Raw genomic sequence first — 18,701 nt, 5'->3', positions numbered from 1 at the left:
CCAATCCTAATCAGGTTTAGCGTGACGAATAGCACCCTTCCAGCTTGCTTGCTTTGCTTGCCAAAAAGTTCAAGCCTCGTCCAAAAGGCGTGTAGAGCGTGTGCTGCTGCGTCTGACATTTACATAAGGTACCTCACCTATCTACTTTATTTTATCAGGTGCCCAGACACTCTTTTTTTTTTGTCTGTTTTCGTCTGGCAGGCATCAATTGTCAATCATCTCAAACTCGTCCATCATGAACGGGGAGAGTTATTCTTCCAGAGGTAAGTTGTCATTCTCTCTGTTGGGTACTTGTGCATCACAGTCACAACGAACATCTACCCTAGATTTCGCGTCGCGAAAAGCGCAGCCTTGTCTAACTTATTTCTGTTTTCTGCAGATGGAGGCCGTCATGGCTCCTCTCGGGATCACCAGGTTTGTTCCACTGCCTCCAATGGGCCGATTGCCCGGTCCAATTGCCAATTATCACGCCACTGACTAAACCACAATCCCCAACAGTCGTCAAGAACAGACCGCGAAGACCGCCGAGACGACCGACACCGTGACCGTGACAGAGACAGAGGCGATCGTGATCGCGAACGCGACAGGGACCGAGACCGAGACCGAGACAGACCGCGCCGTCGCTCACGATCACCCGAGTACCGCGGCAGCCGCTCGTCGCGCAGGGACGCCGGCGGCGAGCAGGACTCATACTCGTCCAGCCGGAGCCACCGCGACCGCGAGCGTGAGGATCGGTACGGCGGGGGCCGCGACAGGCGGGAGAGGGACTGGGATCGCGACCGCGGCGGTCCGTCTCGACGCCGCGAGGATGGCGACCGTAGAGGAGGCGACAGGGACAGAGGCGACCCCCACGACCGGCGGGCGGGGGGCGGCCGCAGGGGCGGCGAAAGGGAGGAGCGTCGCAGGAGTGCCAGTCCGCAACCCAAGAAGCGCGAACCCACGCCCGACCTGACCGACGTCGTGCCGATCCTCGAGCGCAAGCGTCGTCTCACGCAGTGGGACATCAAGCCCCCGGGCTATGACAGCGTCACAGCAGAGCAGGCCAAGCTTTCGGGCATGTTCCCTCTTCCCGGTGCGCCGCGCCAACAGACTATGGACCCTACCAAGATGCCGGGTGGGGGCCACCGTGGAGACCGGGATCGCGATGGTCATCGCGGTCGTGATGGGCGCGATGGCGGGCGCGATAGTGGAAGGGATGGTGGACGCGACGGCGGACGTGATGGTGGAAGGGATGGCGACCGCGAAGGAGGCGACCGGCGTGGCGGGGCGGACAGCAACGTCACTCTGCGGCCTACTAACTCGCGACAGTCAAAGCGCCTTATCCTTTCGAATCTGCCTCCGGGAACCACTGAAGACAGCCTAGTCTCGTTCCTGAACCTACAGCTGAACGGCCTCAACGTCATTGAGGCTAGCGACCCATGCCTGGCCTGCCAGATGGCCCCGGATGGATCTTTCGCCATGGTCGAGTTCCGCAGCCCCAACGACACAACAGTAGCTTACGCTCTCGATGGTATCTCGATGGAGGCTGAAGATGCTGGTAATGGAGATGCCAACGGCGCAGCAAGCAAGGGGCTGGCCATGCGTCGACCAAAGGATTATATTGTTCCGGCTGTCGTAGACGACACTGGGTACGAGCCTGGAGTTGTTTCATCACGGGTTGTGGACACGCCACACAAGATCAGCGTGACCAACCTTCCAGCATATTTGACTGATGAGCAAGTTGTCGAGCTTCTTTCATCTTTCGGCGAGCTCAAGGCCTTCGTGCTGGCCAAGGATAGCAGCACCGAGGAGTCACGCGTAAGTGAAGCCCGACTGGGTTGATTTTCTGGTCATATTTGAAAACATCTTCCACTAACACAGCTACAAATTTTAGGGAATTGCTTTCTGCGAATACGTCGACGTTACGAATACCGATGTTGCCATAGAAGGCTTGAACGGGATGGAGCTTGGTGACAAGCGTCTGAAGGTCCGCAAGGCAAGCATAGGAATTACTCAAGTTTCCGGAATGGAGATGGGTGTCAATGCTATGTCGATGCTTGCTGGCACTGTCGCGCAAGACCCTGATCTTAGCCCCGTTCTGCAACTACTAAACATGGTCACTGCGGACGAGCTTATGGATAATGATGACTACGAAGGTCGGTTTCTTCCTCAGAGGTACCCCACCCACCATGAGCTGGACTAACTCGTTCGTCTTGACTATAGAAATTTGCGAGGACGTACAGGAGGAGTGCGCCAAGTACGGCACTGTAATCGAGATCAAGGTGCCAAGGCCCTCGAGCGGAACGAAACAGGCTGCAGGTGTTGGAAAGATTTATGTCAAATTCGACAGTATCGAGTCATCTACCAAGGCTCTCAAGGCATTGGGCGGCCGCAAGTTTGCTGACAGGACGGTCGTCACTACGTATTTCCCAGAGGTAAGAAATATCCACCCGTCTGGCAATTGGGTCAGGTGACATTTTGCTGACTTGTTGCAACCATCTGCAGGAGAACTTTGCTGTAAACGCCTGGTGAGATATTATATGGTTGATTGTAGGGGGGCTAGGATAGGGCAAACATGCTGGTGATACCAAATTCTCGTTTCGGGTGAAACTTTTACCAGGAGTTCTATCTTCAAATTTGGTGGAGGCCGAGATAGCGTCGACTCGACATATTTGTACAACATGATAACGACCTCTATGCCGATGATGGCACTCGAGGTATGAAGAAGAGCTGGAGAATATTGCTGAAGGGCGCTGTACGCAGCCGTGGAGCGTGAGTAGCGAGGCAGTTGCGTAACAAAAGGCCATGTTGAATTGTTGAATGGGCACAAGGTCCAATTTTGCAATGGTGACGATATGAAATCAGTTCTAGGGCATGCAGTATGTACAGAGATATCCAGGTTGTGTCGCTCAAAATCGTAAGGTTGATTGATTTCATTTTCTATCTAAATTGTGCGTGGACAAGTTTGGGCGAGATCAACTATATCACTAAATAATGAGGATCTTCCCTCCCCGTCTTACCAACATGCGTGAAATATCTACACGTGTTCCACCTTCAAAATCTGTCATGTGAAGCGGTTAGTATCGAAACACAAGACGGATATTGAGAAGGCCAAACAAGAGGTTCTCGAGACAAAATTCAGAAGTCCTTTAAATTCATGGGACTCTTGCGAGTCCTAACATAAGAGGTACCAGAAAAAAGTAATGTATGGTTGTGATCATCAGGTGAGTCTAGCGTGGAGATGGAAACTTGAGTAAAAGAAATGTTTAACAGTTTCAACTTACCGGAAGAAATAATCATATGAAGGAAGTCATTTGATAACCCTTCAAAGAACTGATTGCCATCGAGTACGCCCAAACTAAGGCTTCTGACAATCTTCGATATCCATTGAGGGCGAAGAAGAGATGGGAGCTCAAGAAAAAAAATCGACGCGGCTTTGATGTAGGCTCAGACCCACCATCGTTAGCTGACTTAGCACACCTCCACTTCAATGAGGCTCGTCCAGTCAAATCTCTGACCCTAATTACATAATCTCCAAAGCTCTGTCCCCGCTTGCCAGCCCACAATCTGGGAACTGTGATTTTGCTTTGAATCCCGCCCTTTTTTCTTTGAGGAAATCATTTCCCGCGACGACGACCCGACGACGATTTGACGCCCAGCAAACAACACCAAACCTCCCACATCGCCGCCTTCACAAACCGCCAAGATGGGTCGCATGCACTCCAACGGAAAGGGCATTTCTGCCTCTGCCATCCCCTACTCGCGCAACCCCCCCGCGTGGCTCAAGACTACCCCCGACCAGGTCGTCGAGCAGATCTGCAAGCTCGCCAGGAAGGGTGCCACCCCGTCGCAGATTGGTGTTGTCCTCCGTGACTCCCACGGTATTGCCCAGGTCAAGGTTGTGACTGGTGAGTAGAGTCTTATCAGAAAGGTTTCCGGGCGGCCTTTTGGAAGGCGGCCACCAAACCCATTTTTCGGTATGCTAACTGGCCATAACGCGGCTTATAGGTAACAAGATCCTGCGCATCCTGAAGTCGAGCGGTACGGAGTGAACCACCTTCATTGAGGTTTCCGAGTGCGATTGCGATTAATCTGCACGGAACGCCGAGATATTCCCCCCGAAACATAAAACAAATGCAGACTCTCGGTTCGACTAGTTGAACCGAAGAGATCTTGCTTGATATGCCTCTGCTTGGTCATAGACTGACGGAGTGATTTTTGATCCAGGCCTCGCTCCCGATATCCCTGAGGACCTGTACATGCTTATCAAGAAGGTACGTTTCCCAGAGCTAGTTTTGCTATAAATTATATCCGTCTTCATCCCCAATGGATATGCTAACAAAATTAACTACAGGCCGTCTCGGTCCGCAAGCACCTTGAGCGCAACCGCAAGGACAAGGACTCCAAGTTCCGCCTGATTCTCATCGAGTCGCGTATCCACCGTCTGGCTCGTTACTACAAGACCGTCGGCGTCCTGCCGCCCACCTGGAAGTACGAGTCCGCTACCGCCAGCACCCTCGTCGCATAAAGTGACTTTGGTTTATTGTCCTGGTGGTGCGCGAGCATTGGTTGTGGGGATGCTCGCATTAAGGGGATGTTTAACTACTACTTGGTTGGTCTGGTCGTAAACGGAGTTTGGGCAGGAAAAAAAGAATACTACTGCATTTGTCGACGTCTATATGAACTTGACGACGACCCTCATGACGGTCCTGGGGTTTTACCATGATTGACGGGAAGAACCCGTCCATACCACTGAGATAGGACACTGGGCAAGTAAAGCCTGAGTTGCGGAAGACCCGCGACCTCTTTTCCATTGCCAATGAAGCGCATCTATCGTGGTATCATCTATGTTTAAGGAAACAATGACTGTAGCCGCCTTTTCATATGCACATGGTTCCTCCCGTTTCCTTCTGCCGTACTATATGACCTGCCTGCTTAACTAGCTTGTTGACTCGATCTCTTTCGAGCGCTGTAGCAAGAACTCGCCCAACACTCTCAGAGGGTCATTGGGCCTGAGCATGAGTAAAACGTAGTTAGCCAATGTGACTTTTGCTTTTTCTCTTCTTGGTAGAAAAAAAAAAAAAAAAAAAAAAAACGTCCCATGTTCGCGAGGGAGGAAACTCACTGATCTTTTGCAATAATCTTCATGCCCTCAAGCAGCACACCTGTGACCTTGGTGTTGAGGTAGACTCTAGCCGGCGCGCCGTGCGTAGCGGCCTCGGTCGGCATGTTGAAGCTCGGCTCCGGGTGCAGCGAGCCGGCGCGGGAGCCCGTGTCACCGCCGCCGCCGCCTCCAACCAGGTTGCGCATCGGAGTGCCGGTGCGGCCGGGCGCGGGCGACGCGGGAGCTGGAGAGGCGGTCGTTGCTGCCGGCTGGGTCGCCGCCGCCGCTGTTGCGGGTTGCTGTGGTGCCGTGACTGAGGCTGCCGTGGGAGGTGTCTCGGTTGAAGGGACGGGGTTTTGCGATTGTGCGACTTGCTAGACAGGGGAGGAGATGCCGAGGTTAGAGAATAGCGAATTGGGGTGGTTTGAATGCAGGCAACAGTAAGTTTGAAAAGGTGGTGTAGGCCAGTTTTAGTAGGCGACGCCTTAGACTGAGCTTAGGGTGATCAACAAGGAGCGCGAAAGCGCCTCCAGAGAGCTTGGGTGTAGGTCGGTCGGCCCCACTTGCTAAGATATTCTCCGGGTGCTGTGCAGTTTTGGAATGGAAATTTGGTCCTATTAAAATCCCAGAGATGTACTTACAGGTGTCGGTGTGCCCTCTATGCTGGTCGCGGGCGCGTTGCACACTTCGGTCACGACCTGCATGCCGGTTGCGACCTGGCCGATGTCCGCGTCTTGGTCGTTGGCTGCCGCCGCCGGCGGGGGCGCCGCAGGGTCTTGGTCCATTGCGTCAGGATATGACATTTTTTTTATTTTTTATTTTTATTTTTCACAGCTTATAAGTAAATTTCTTGAGGGTGTGTTGGCAAAAAGCAAGCCAAACAGGATTTCACAAGAATGGAGAGCTTGCGTGGATAATTGGACGTTGCGAGACAACCTCGATTTCGCGGCTTTTGTCGCGGCTGTTTTTTTTTGTGCTTACGACATAACCAAAATCACGTACTCGGGAACGCCCATGGGAAAGTTTAGTGTGGGCATTTTGGCGATTTGGAGCTTCCCTTTTCGTTAGTGAGAACGGCGGGGAGCTGCTTTGGGTTTTTGTGGAGAATGTTGAACTACAGCAAGTGTTGTTGTGCTAAACCCACACGGTAGCACGTGGTCTCGCGCTTGCTTTTGGCCCCCTGTTACATCATGGTTTACAGATTTGGGGGGGGGGGGGGGGGGGGGGGGGGGGGGCAATTGCCTTGTCGTTCTGACGAAACGCGTCGTTGAGTTTTCCCTCTTCTCTTGTACCAACTTTTGATCATCTGCTACAGATGTGATTCTGCAAACTTGGTTCTGGAAAATGAATGCATTTGTCAAGAGAATTCCTAGGTCCTCAACATCTGCAAGCAATTATTCTCAAGGTACTCCTGGCAGGCCGGCCAAGAGGGCCAAGGTTCAGCAAAGCAGCACTGCGGCGCCAGATGACGGTGATGAATCACTCTTAACGAATGATGAAGAACATGATGTTGAATCCCCCCATAAAGACCCATCAGCGAATGGGAGTGAGTTAAAAACAAGACCAACAAGCCCTGGGTCAGATCCGGATCATGGTAAAACTCCAATTGAGAGTTCACTCCCTCCAATCAAGACCGAGCAGGATGCTATCGAGGAATACGAAGCATTCCGCGTCTCTCAACAGAGCCAAGAGCCCGAGACTGCAGCCACTAGGCTAGAAAATAGGAATTGGGTCAGGGGCAGGAGTTCCATCTATGTCGATGCCTTCAACCTTGCTCTCGAGACGGTCATTGAAGACGAGTCTAACCTTTTTGATGAGAAGGAAATGGCCGTCTTTGATGCCTGGAAGGCCCTTGATTATGAAGCTCAGTATTTGTAGGTCTGCGTCTCGTGGACCTGGCTATTGCAGGCACCAAGTTGTCTTTTATTACCGAAACCTGTGTGACTGACGGTGTATTTCAAGATATGTCCGACTCTTCCTGAGAAAGACGGCTGCATGGCATCGTTCGGATCGTCTCGGCTATTACTCTGATATATTGGACCCTGATGCAGCCATTGCGTCTCTACAAGAAACACGAGAGCTTCCCCATCGCGAGAATGAGGCCTCTTGCCTTAGTGGGCAACCCAGCATCGCCATTCAAGACTGGTCACTGACTGGGTCCTTCACCTTTGCAAACTCATCTGAAGACACGATCGACACTGTACAGGAGGCCTTGTCTCTCCTGAGTTTGGACGAGCTCAAGACCCTGGCAAAGGAAGCCAAGGTCAAAGGTGGCAACAAGGCACAAATACAAAAGGCGCTCTGTATCATGAGCACTCAGCAAGTCTCACTCATGTCCGTGGGTCTGCGACGATCCAACACCACAGATTCCACCGGCATAGTAGACTCGCCAAACGAGCAGTCGGATTTTAATACTCCCGATGAAGGAACTCCCGCTCCAGAAGAAAAACGAGGTGCTCGGTTTCTCGACAAAGTCTTGGCTATTGCCGGGCCTTGTATTCGTCTGTCACCCTTGGTATTCAAGCTTTTTGAGCGAGTTCACTTGGTCTTCTACAGGTCAACGGAATGGACGGAGAAGTCTCTGACCACCATCATTCTTTCCAAGATATCAAAAAGAAATTTCCCTGAATATATCGTCTGCAGATCTACCAATATATTCTTGTCACGACATAGTCTTTTGGAGTTCGAGCAGGCCATGAGAATTGAGTTTGAAATTGACAAAATCCTCGAAAGCGGACCACCAGGAGAGGAGGGCTTCCGGAAAGTCTTGGCTCTTTTTGGCGACATCGAGCAGCGATGGAGTGATCTTCTACAAGAGGAGCAGCGCAAAGAAGACAGCGTTTACGACACCGGAGAGGGCTGCTATCTACGCAGGTTTAGCGCCGGCCATGCTTTCACTCGCATTGCACACAAGGCTGCATATGTCCACGGACGTCTACACCAGCACGCACAAGAACACTCGCTGCTGTCGCGGCTTCTCGAGCAGCGACTCTTTCATTTGGCGAGACGCGGGGCTTGGTATCAAAGGAAGGCTCTCTTAGAAGAGCACTATATGGCCGATATTGATACTGAACAGACCGGAGGGACTGACCCAGAGCAGCGAAAGAAACACTGGCGGCGGATCGCAGCCATGACCTGCGAGCAAGCTCTGGAAGACAATGACTGTCACTTGATCTACCACTACGACCTGCAGAAGAGACTTGTAAAGCTTGAAAAGAAGTTGAGGATACCAAAACGCCTACAGCACGACTTTGGGCATGTACGACTACAGTCGCCCGAGGAGCATACTGTTTCTGGCATACAGGTCAAGAGAGATGATTCCGGGTCGGGCAAGCTGGGACGGGGGCCCAGTACCAAGACGATATGGTTAGATGAGCATGAGGATGGCGAAGAGTGCTCGGTGGAGGAAATGTGTCTATCACATTACCGCACACAAGGTTGGAAGGGTTACCATGCAGAGGGGGGCATTATCCGAACACTCTTCGCATACCTCTTCTACGACATACTCTTCCTTTACATCCCCAACGTTTTCCAAACAGCCTACCAAACCTGCCCGTTGGACCTACACACCGACGCCTTCTACCCGGCCCGGGCGAGCGAGATCAACCACCGACTGGTGGAGATCGCCAACGGCGGGGCGGCCTCCATCCTACGGGCGGTGGACTCGGCCCACCGCGAGCGGCGCACATGCGTCGTGGGCCTGAACTGGGACTTTGCGCTCGACGACCTCGTGGAGCTGGTCGACTGCTTCCGGGGCGAGGCGCTAGCGGCCATCTGCCGGGTCATGGCGCAGGAGTACAGACAGCGCGGGGGCGGGATCCCTGACCTCGTGCTGTGGCGGACGGAGCCGTGCCCCGAGGTCATGTTCGCCGAAGTCAAGAGCGCAAACGACCGGTTGAGCGACACGCAGAGACTTTGGATACACGTCCTCACGGGTGCGGGCGTCCGCGTCGCCCTGACAGCTGCTGTCGCCAAGGAGGTCAAGGAAGGTTGAAAACCAAACGGGGTTTTTGCATGGGGGCTTCCCGATTACGGTTTTTTCGGAGATTGCCTCTTCAAACAGGGCAAGTCCCATTCTGCTATTCTTGGATGTGATGGCGAGATTGTGCCGCGTTGTTGCAGTAGTTCAGCCGCCCCGACATGGGAAATGGGTCCTTGAAATCGTTTGTTTCATCTGCTTTGCCCGGGGATCGTGTTTCCAATTTCATATTTCCATTCTGGGACCAACATGTTAAACCAGCATTGGCTTGTTTTGGGTTGCTGTTATCACTTAAAATCCCTGTACAATGGAACCTTCGGACAAGCTTCCATTTTCAAAGATTCGAGCCAAAGTTCATGGTTTGAAAAGAAAGTCTGGAACCATAGCACGGTGGATCTTTTTTTTTTCTACTTTGTGCTCCATAAATGCCACCGAAAGCCCCCCTGGCCTGGCAGTGTGATGAGCATGGATCCCGGCAGCCTATCGCATTAAGAGAAATAGCTTATCCTCTCTATACGGAGAATAAGAATCGTTTCTATGACATCTGCAGTATACAAATCCTGGTCCGCACAAGGTACTTCGTAAAAGGAAGCAAGGGATCACAAGTAAAAGTGTAACGGTGGATGAAGAAGCTCATTTCCCGTGGCTGAGATTCAAAGAGTTTTGGGTTATTTCTGGAATATTACCCAGTTGAAGATATTTTGCCCTACTATGGTTTGCTATGCAGGTTTTAACATGTGCCTTTGCCTTGTGTGACATTTGATACAAGTCAAGCGGGCAAACAAGAAGGTTTGGACTTTGAGGAACCCCTTTTTCCAAGGCGTCCGATTGTCGTACCAGCTCAGGAACTGCCTACTCTCAAGTAACACATACTTTGTAGCTGTGTGATGAGTTTTTTTGCTTTCACGTACATCTGCAGCCGCTTTGAATTATACGCCAAAAGATCAAGTTACATCGGGGAAGCCTGCAACTGATTTACCCTAGTTCTAGTATTATGTACAGTATTCTTTTTTTTCGGTTCTCTTGACCCGAAAGATTTGCCCAAGAAGTGGACCGAAAAAGCCCGGCGCTTAACTCGTCTTTACACTCGTCCAATCATAGTGATGAGAAGGCACTACTTGGGGAGGGAGCTGCTCTTCCCCCCATGTAACACGCTGCAGCTGCACGTCACAATTCTCCAACTTAATGTTTTTTTGTTTTTTTTAATAATAATTTCCCACACACCCTTTACGAACACATGCAATACACCCCCCCTGGAAAAAAAAACAACACACAAATATCGGGCGCTTATGAAAGTATGCGAAAGCGACAACTGCCTACCTTGGGCAAGCTTAGGTACATACCTACCTAGGTAGGTACCTACCGTACCAAAATTGCCCACCCTCTCCCCTTTTGACAGCACTTCTATTCCCTGCAACCTTACCACTGAGTCACCCCTCCTCTTTGGATACAACTGCCATGTGCGCGCGTGGCCTGGCAGGGATAGCGGGTTGATCTCTGTTCTTGCTTGGAGCCAATGGAGAGTAACCTACGAGTGTTCGCTTGGCCTTCACTCTGCTTGATTTTTCTCTTTTTTTTCGATGTGGCCCCCCTCCTTGATCGAGTTTTAACTTGGTATGCAGCTCAACATTTTACCATGAGGTTTGGCAGATTAGGCTTCTCATTTGTTGGCGATCATCTACCTTGGACGTCACTAGCAATATCATTCTTGTATTCGTTCTTTTTTTTCCACACTAGATGTCCACAGCTATACAGATCTTCACACACACGTTTTACGTTGGACGTGCGAGAAAGGGGGGGGGAAAGTTTGGGGAGGGGAGGGGCGGCCGCGGCTGGTTCCCTGATCCCCTGATGTGCGATGCATCTTTTATGCCGGATCGGTTCTTTGAACAACAACAACCCCCGCCCCCTACCTGACGATGGTGTGACGCTATGATTGAGAAATGTGTGAAAACAAAATACTTTCAGGACCAATTACCGACTCGGATCTGTACCAGTATGAGCTGCTATGCTCTCTGGAGCGTTTGTCCCGCCGCTGCGAAGCAAGCCGTTCGGCTCTTGTGTATTCTTTCATCACGTAGGGCGCGTTCGCTAAATGTATCTGTGATGGAAAAGGTGTAAACAATAACAATACACCTTTTTTTAATTTATGTTTTACCTAGTGTGACTAGTAGCCTCAGTTTTGGACATAAATAGAACTCTCACCACATACAAGTTTTTTACTCCAAGTAAACCATATACTTTGTTAGATTCGTTTCGGTAGTTAGCATTCAAGTACGTATATCAATGACACAATATAGAGGCACAATAAGAGAGAGAGAGAGAGAGAGAAAAAAATGGACATGGGGTAGATGGCCGTTGTGGAGGGCGGGTAGAGCATCGAGGCGTCCCCCCCCCCCCCCCCCCCAAAGCAAAAACTTCGCATTTCGAAATCTTGGGAAAGAAAACAGAAAAACAACCTCTTTTCTGCAGCAGTCGTCGATCTCCTTTTTTTTGGTTTTCTTGTGTTTCTACTACCTAAACGCCCGCCCCCACCACCCACACCCAAACGGCAATGTCATCCCCGGTGTGCGACTCGGGGAGTGAAAAAGGAAAAATAAAAGACAAAAACAAATAGGAAGCTTATAGCAGCAAGCTACGTAAGCTGCAAAGTGATGGTCCGAGTTTTGGAGGTCCAGGGGGTTATATATACAATGTGGCTGTGATGTGAATCCATCCGCAACAAGAAAAAAAAAAGAAAATGCAACAAAAGACATGGATTCGATCGAAAGTCAGCTTTTGGATATGATTGGACACTGGCACAAACATGGGCGCCATTTCCTGAGATTCCCGCTGGGCCGTACCGGACGCGGCCCTACTTTATTGTTCACTAGATGGTCGCAGAAATGGCCGCGTCTGTACGAGCCCGTCGTCGGACGCGCGCGTGTGCGTTGTGCGTGGATGCCGTGAGGGGTTCTTGCAGGGGAAAAGATACGGTCAAAATAAACAAAAAATGGCGAACCAGGAATGTCGTAGGCATTAGGCATAAGGTTCAGCAGATCAGACCAGAGATTTAGTCTTTTGTAGTATGTTTTTTTTTATCATTATCGTAGCCAAGAGTGAAGATCGGGGTTTAGAGTTTAGATACAAGAGAATCGACGAAGGTCTCAAATGTGGTATCAGAAGTAACTTGTGACAAAATGAAGCTTTCGGTGGATAACTTGGCAAGAAAAAATAAGTTGTTGAGAAATCAGAACGCCTCTCGAACTCCACGCCATGTGCATAATCGACTCCAGTCCACCCAGCAATTGGTCAGTCAAATGGCATCGTAAGGAACAAAGTGATTAGTCCAAGCAGCTGTGCTTTGTCCATTTGGTAACCAGTTTCTCCAAGCCACTCAACAGTCGTTGGGCATCGGGAATATAGCGAGAAAGATCAAAATAAATCAAAACAGATAATCCTCCCACCCGCTCAATACGCCTTGCTCTTTTTATCATAGTGTGCCTTCCATAATTCATAATTTGCGTGTTATTTGTGTTGCAAAGAGTTGTTGGTGTCAGGGTCTCAGCTCTGACTATTGGGTGTGAGTATTACCCTCTCTAGGAGGATCCATTTTCCATCCATTTGTGGAATGGTTTTTGGTTTGTTGCCAAGAGATCAATCCCGCTGTGGAAGTAGGAGGCAGTCCCGGACCGCGTATCCAAGCGGGTCAATGATTCGGAATAAGGGGTTGGTTGATTGATTAGGACAAAGGAAATGCGGTAGTAATATGTCTATGTCGCGGAGAGAACTCATTGAACTTTTCTCCTCTTCCCCTTTGGTGCGGGGTCCATCTTGGGGGTGTAAGTGACGGTCCTGGTGACGACTTCACGGATGTGTCGTACGCTTGTCCTCGAGTTCGTTGCAGATGTGCTCTTGCTGCATCCGCGACGATGGCCGCTGTTGCTGGTCTTGGCTGCATCTGCATACCTCCTGGCCTTGAGTGCTGCCTCCCAGTCAAATGGCGACTTTACTGATCTTGCGCTGAAAGGCGATTGTACGGGCGAGTCGACGTTTCCTTTGGCAGGGGAAGGTGGTACCTTGAGGCTCGGAAAGTGAGCTTGACCTGTTGCTGGAGCCGAGAGAGGATAGACTGCAAATGGCGAAGAAGAGACAACGGCGCATTTATTGAGAGGGGACTTGTGTGCGTTGTCACAGTCACAGGAGCACTCGCTGTCTTCACTGGTAGCCGTTGAAGGTCCGCTATCCACCAAATCCCTGTCGCCAGCCTCATCAGCAGCCTCATCTGAGGATGCCGTCTTGCAGGTGCTGGTGCTATTCGTTGAGTCCGATGTCGATGTCCTGTTGAGTTTCGACTTGGTAGCCCCGGCAGTCAGCGGCGGGCTGAGTACTGCTGGGCTGGGCATGCTTGTTGGGCTGGCCAGTCTGAGGAAGTCGATGTAGGCCACCGGTGGAGAGATCGGCGTCTTGATCATTCCTTCCTCTGTCTTGACCATGGCAACGGTACCAAAAGGAGACACCATCCCAGCAGAGGGCAGACCAGCCGAAGGTAGACCAGCGGAAGCCAACGGATCCCTTAAAACGGCCGAAAGGGGTGTTTTGGCGCTGGATACGGCCGATGCGATAGCGTCCGCCGGGAACGAGGCGGACACCGGGGTGGTGAGAGAAGCGAGCTTGGGCTTGGCTGCAGGCATCGTGGAAACGGGTGATGGTGACGATGACGGGTCACAAGAGGTTGGTGCAAGCGGAGAGGTCCAAGTCAAGTGAATGACTCTGGGACTGCTTGTCGGTAGGGAGGGGAGACTGACTATCAGTCAACTTGCCCGTATAGAAAGCTGATGCAGGTAGGGTCGACAGCTGACGGAGGGGGGAAAGGAAGCTAGCAAGTGCAGAAGAGCAGGCACTGGACTGATTATATTCTGCTGTGCTTGCTTGCAATGTGGGGGAGAGCGCGCGTATGTGTGCCGGACAGACGCAGGTTGAGGTGGGTCTGAGACAAAATAAGGAGCTTCCGTTGGCTGGCCTGGCGTTGGGAGCTTATGGCTATTTTGTGGGCGGTAAAGACGAAGAGAGAAAAAAAAAAAAAAAAAAAAAAAGACAGATGCTAAGATTGGGTAAGTAAGGTACCCAAACCACTAGATAGGTACGGGTGGGTAGGTAGGTACCTACTGCTAACTTGTGCACCAAAAGAGAGAGCTTCTTTGATGTGATCCGAGTTGATGGGCCGGGGGTGCCGGGGCAAGGGTGATAGAGTCCAAAAGGTAACAGTGGAGGGTCAACGCGACAGGGTAATGGTATGGAGGGGCCGGGGGTGGGCGCTGCCTATTCCTCAGAGGAAAGCTGGTTGGTTGGTGGGCGCGCCGGCGCTTGGTCTGAGCGGTGGTTGGATGGGTCGGGGTGGTGTTGTTGTTGTGCCAATAAAGTGCCGTCTCGAAATGGATTAAACCCGCTGCTAGCGATTGGAGCAGGCCCGCGTTTGCTTGCTTGGGGGCCTTGAACCTCCAAGTGGCCGACGAGAAAGAAAATCAACAGAGGCTGGCAGGACGCGGCCAGAGGGATCACGTAGGACGCGCGAAACCGGAAAAAGAAAAGCGAACAAGACTAAAAACAAACAGCGACGTGGGCGCTTCCAGCATAAGAGCCAACCGGATGACAGACGTTCGTTTTGACGCCACCAACACTGCAGCAAGATGTTAGAAAAAGAAAAAGTCTGACTTCTGTATCATGTAAGCCCATGGTCGCTCGCGCATGCGACAAAGGGTCGTTGACCGGCCTATCTAGAGGCGCAGTCCATGTAGTGCGAGGGAATATGTGTGTATGCCTGCATTAGTCCCGCATTTGCAGGCGCAGCAGGCTTCTTGCTGCTGTTTGTGACTTACCAGCTAGACAATTGTACACAGTCAGGGTACCTAGATAGATACCCAGGTAACGAAGGTAACTAACTACAGTATTCTGCAGTGTATGGAGCCTTTCAAGGCCTGTAGAGCATCCGACTGGTGGGAGCCGCTTGTTAACCCTGAAAAGCCAAGGGCGACTGGCAGATGCCGTGATGTCGTGATCCAAGGCTTCTGATTCGACTGGAGCAAAGACTGGGGTCACAGCGTCACAACTGAAGGATCTCTCCGAGGTTGCTTCCCTTGATCACCCACTAGAAACTTTTTCGAGGATGACAGGAGGATGAGGTTCTAGTTCTGGTTCTTCCTAATAGGTGCAGGACGAGAATTGCTTGGTGGTCCCGAAACCTAAGGTACCTGTACGAGAGGATTCGAATTTCGTGACGAGGGACTTTGCCAGAACCGCGAGATGGCGCCTGCCCGTTTGATGGAGAGACAGCCCAAGAGAGATGTTGTCGAGTGGGACCGGTGCCTGCCCGGCGGAAGCACAAGTGTTGTGATTGGCTGAAGAGGGTCGCTTGAGATGGGCACCACAGCGCTAAAAACCCATGGGGGAGCTCTATTCTTAGTACAAGGGTCTCTGATTGGCCTTGGGCTGAGCGGCAGCTGCTAGGCCCTACCCGGTGCGGGGACAGGCGCCGACCTACCTCCACTGCGAACGTGGCAATCCAGCAATCTGCAAAAATCTTACAGGCAGTTCGAACAGCTTGTGAAGAGTGACAGCAGGAATCGAGTCGACCCGACCACTCAGCTGCCTGGGTTCGCTTTGCTTGCTGATCTTGTCTGCTTTTTGTGTACAGAGAGTTGGCTTGACGGTAGCTTGTCTCGAGCCTGGAATCAGCTACGAGTGGTCAATTTACCGTGCTTTCGTGCTGGCCAATCTGAGCAGCTGTACGTACCAACCTCAAAATCTGAAGAGATCGAGTGTTGCACTTCTATCCCCTTCCTTTTACCGGTTTTTTTTTTCAGGAGGGACACGGGGGGTGGGGGCGACACGGAATATAAGCTTGTTGGCGCTTGCAGCAAGAAAATTGAGAAAAGAAACAAAAAGTTCCTCTTGGCCAGAAGAGTTGAGAATGAAAGATGGCAAAGACAAGGTATGGTATGAAAGTGATATGATGAAAAAGAGAGAGATTGCTCAGATTCAGTATTATGGTTATTCGTTAAGCTTCTGAACATCCCAGAGTGCAGCTCGGATGACTTTAAATATAGCTTTTTTCCATCACCAACATTTCCAATATCAAAACTGCACGGCGCCTGAAAACCACAGACGCCATGCCTTTCCGGTCTCCAAATCTGGCCACTCGCCCTAGCAGATTCGATATAGGCGCCTACTCCATCCATTAGCTGGAACCACGAGGCGCCAGGAGCAACCCGTACCCGCATCCTCCTCTGCCATCGCTGTCCAACCCTTCGCACCATCGCGCCAGTCGTTCCACAACTGTCGGCTGCATGGGGAATAGCGCGAGCGCTAGGTTCAGGTCGAGACCACGATCTCTAGACTGCTTCTGATATTCGACCGCGCGGGTATCAGCAGGAGCTCCGTCTTGAAGAATATTTCGCTTCATTTACCGCCTTCACCCTGGCTTCTCACTGGCCGTCCTAGGGGTAAACAAACACCTCAGGACTAGTGAGGCCTGCTTCCCTCCAGAAAAAGAGCCGCGCTTAGGAAGGAACCCATGGCGGTCCGCGGCTGTCGACGGATATCAAGTTCCATAATTTGGTGCTTAGCGTCCTGTCCTCTTTTTCCTATGGATGTTTCGGGTATTTTGTTGTCGGAGATCCTAGGCATGGTGGCTGGTATCCGGCGCTACATATGTCTATGGAGTTGATGCATCTGCTATGGACATTCAGTTGCCAGTCCTGGCCAATATGGGCGGGTTTCCCAGACGGCGACGCGCCTAGGGGCAGAACCTCTCTGCCAAAATCATCTTCTCGTGGCCTCAGGACCATTTTGAAGCCCCATGCCGGGAACCTCAAGCTGTGTGCTCTGGAGCTGGAGACACTCTTGCCCTCCCCTCAGGTTCGAGTTAGTGTGTGGTAAACCTGGCACCCAAGGGAACTTAGCCGCTGGACATTGATGGTGGATGCTTGGTCCGAGTTTGCGTGGGAGCAGTAAACATACGTATGCCTTGATGGCTGTCAATAGTTCTATTTGCTCGATACCCTTGCTACGTGGCACCTATGGCGGTATAGCGGTACTGGCACCAATGAGCATCATGTTCCGGGGATTTGGAAACTCTCATTTCAGTATAGACTCTTTCTTCTATTCCCCGTGATGTATTAGGCGCCATCCTTCTTGCGGGAGCTAAAATCCTTCGTCTACTAGCTGGTCAGCGTATTGACATGTTGACATTATGGCTGCGTTCCTTCGGTTCTGGCATCACTCTAAGCCTTCCCCGGATCACTTCAGGTTCTTCGTAGATATCAAGGGCCACCTACAAACGCACGTAGGATCTTACCCTGGCTGCTGTATGGCGCTCGCCTATGGAGTGACTGTCAAATGTCCCTGGTAGTTTCCTTGGGCTCGCATATCTCTTACAGGCTTATTATGAACTACCAAGACCTACCTGTCTATACTAAGACTTCGGATAGCAGTTACAGCTCACATTCCAGTCGAAAGCTTTCTAGACCATGAAATTTATCTACATACCGCAGACTTCGAAATGACTTCCGCATGATCTTATTGATATCCATGAATATTATATATATCCCTTGGTTCTACATGAGTGCCTACTCAGATTGAGCTCTGCCTCAAGGCCCTGTTACTCCCTGCCGGGGTGACAGGCATTATAACCCATTCCCAGTAGCTTAGAGGCCTCACAGCAGCCTGTAATATTGTAAGCGGATGCTAGTAGCTAATACGGAATCCTTCTCCGTTGACACGAAGCATCTTATCACACCCCAGCCCTACCGTGCTCGATGAGTTTGTCGACGAGCCATATGAAGTGCGACAACTTCTCTCGCTTGGCGAATGGCAGTGAGAAAACATGCGACTGGAGCTATCCGAAATCACATGCCCATCGGCGCCATTTGAGATGATATCAAGCAATGACTCCAGCAAGTCGGGCTCGGCAAAGACTTCCTTGCGGCATTTGACTAGGATTCTGCCTGACAAAGGGATACAAACCAACCCAGAACGTGAGAAAACTCAATGGAACAGCGATGATGGTCGTCTTTGGTGAATATGTAAAGGGTGTAATGGTTACCCGGGCTTCCTTGCCCGATGCTTGGGTTGCTGGTGAAGGCGGCCATTGGAGTCTGACGGCATATTTGTGGTCTTTCTAATCCAATATCGCTACTGTATTGTACCGGTTTCCGACTATATTTGGCTGATAATTACATGACGAGTAAGTGCTTGGTATCATCTGGAGTATCCCAGGCTTCAGGGTCATCCTAATACAGCACAAAAGTTTGCTTGATAAGCGATCCCATGAGCAGCTGTTGGTATATGGCGATAAAATGTTTCACGCTATAAATCATGTAAACCCTGTTCCCACTCCAGGGGCTGCCTGACAATTATCTTATAGTAGTGATAGACTCCCGGATAGCTTTGTAGCTTGACGGTCAGTCTAGTTCTGTTCGCATACAGAGAAACTACGTTCACTGTAGGTCTCGAGTCAAGACGAACCTGTCGGCTTCATCACCCTAGCGCCTGCTCGTAGCAAGGAAGCAGTACCGATCTGATCCATGTAAGAGATCATGCAGGAACCACGATTCAGGTATGGCCATCGTCATAATTTTTGTTGAATACTGCGAGAGGACA

General features: G+C 51.1%; 6 protein-coding genes across 6 annotated transcripts; 3 read left to right on the top strand and 3 right to left on the bottom strand.

Annotated features, from left to right (window-relative positions):
• The first annotated feature begins 108 nt into the window (after window positions 1-108).
• PgNI_08996 (uncharacterized protein) lies at window positions 109-2,845 on the top strand. The gene is made up of 6 exons (XM_031128986.1): window positions 109-263; window positions 380-414; window positions 499-1,797; window positions 1,874-2,135; window positions 2,203-2,414; window positions 2,485-2,845. The coding sequence occupies exons 1-6, from the start codon at window positions 236-238 to the stop codon at window positions 2,509-2,511; spliced, it is 1,863 nt and encodes a 620-aa protein (XP_030978640.1). The 5' UTR covers window positions 109-235; the 3' UTR covers window positions 2,512-2,845.
• Window positions 2,846-3,685: 840 nt separating this feature from the next.
• Window positions 3,686-4,507, top strand: PgNI_08995 (uncharacterized protein; the record flags this gene model as incomplete). The annotated part of the gene is made up of 4 exons (XM_031128985.1): window positions 3,686-3,887; window positions 3,988-4,020; window positions 4,207-4,253; window positions 4,334-4,507. The coding sequence occupies 4 exons, from the start codon at window positions 3,686-3,688 to the stop codon at window positions 4,505-4,507; spliced, it is 456 nt and encodes a 151-aa protein (XP_030978637.1).
• Window positions 4,508-4,918: 411 nt separating this feature from the next.
• On the bottom strand, window positions 4,919-5,886 carry PgNI_08994 (uncharacterized protein; the record flags this gene model as incomplete). The annotated part of the gene is made up of 3 exons (XM_031128984.1): window positions 4,919-4,991; window positions 5,105-5,457; window positions 5,725-5,886. 3 exons carry the CDS (start codon window positions 5,884-5,886, stop codon window positions 4,919-4,921), a joined length of 588 nt encoding a protein of 195 aa, XP_030978638.1.
• Window positions 5,887-6,427: 541 nt separating this feature from the next.
• Window positions 6,428-9,077, top strand: PgNI_08993 (uncharacterized protein; the record flags this gene model as incomplete). The annotated part of the gene is made up of 2 exons (XM_031128983.1): window positions 6,428-6,957; window positions 7,046-9,077. 2 exons carry the CDS (start codon window positions 6,428-6,430, stop codon window positions 9,075-9,077), a joined length of 2,562 nt encoding a protein of 853 aa, XP_030978643.1.
• A 3,755-nt stretch (window positions 9,078-12,832) lies between these two features.
• PgNI_08992 (uncharacterized protein) lies at window positions 12,833-13,735 on the bottom strand (the record flags this gene model as incomplete). The annotated part of the gene is made up of 1 exon (XM_031128982.1): window positions 12,833-13,735. One exon carries the CDS (start codon window positions 13,733-13,735, stop codon window positions 12,833-12,835), a length of 903 nt encoding a protein of 300 aa, XP_030978644.1.
• A 2,543-nt stretch (window positions 13,736-16,278) lies between these two features.
• On the bottom strand, window positions 16,279-16,888 carry PgNI_08991 (uncharacterized protein; the record flags this gene model as incomplete). The annotated part of the gene is made up of 2 exons (XM_031128981.1): window positions 16,279-16,443; window positions 16,784-16,888. 2 exons carry the CDS (start codon window positions 16,886-16,888, stop codon window positions 16,279-16,281), a joined length of 270 nt encoding a protein of 89 aa, XP_030978641.1.
• Between the last annotated feature and the right edge of the window lie 1,813 nt (window positions 16,889-18,701).

Source organism: Pyricularia grisea, assembly GCF_004355905.1.
Source record: "Pyricularia grisea strain NI907 chromosome V map unlocalized Pyricularia_grisea_NI907_Scaffold_6, whole genome shotgun sequence".
In the NCBI taxonomy this organism is placed as follows: domain Eukaryota; kingdom Fungi; phylum Ascomycota; class Sordariomycetes; order Magnaporthales; family Pyriculariaceae; genus Pyricularia; species Pyricularia grisea.
Note: the sequence above shows the minus strand (reverse complement) of the source record. Positions and strands in the feature narration are given on the sequence as shown.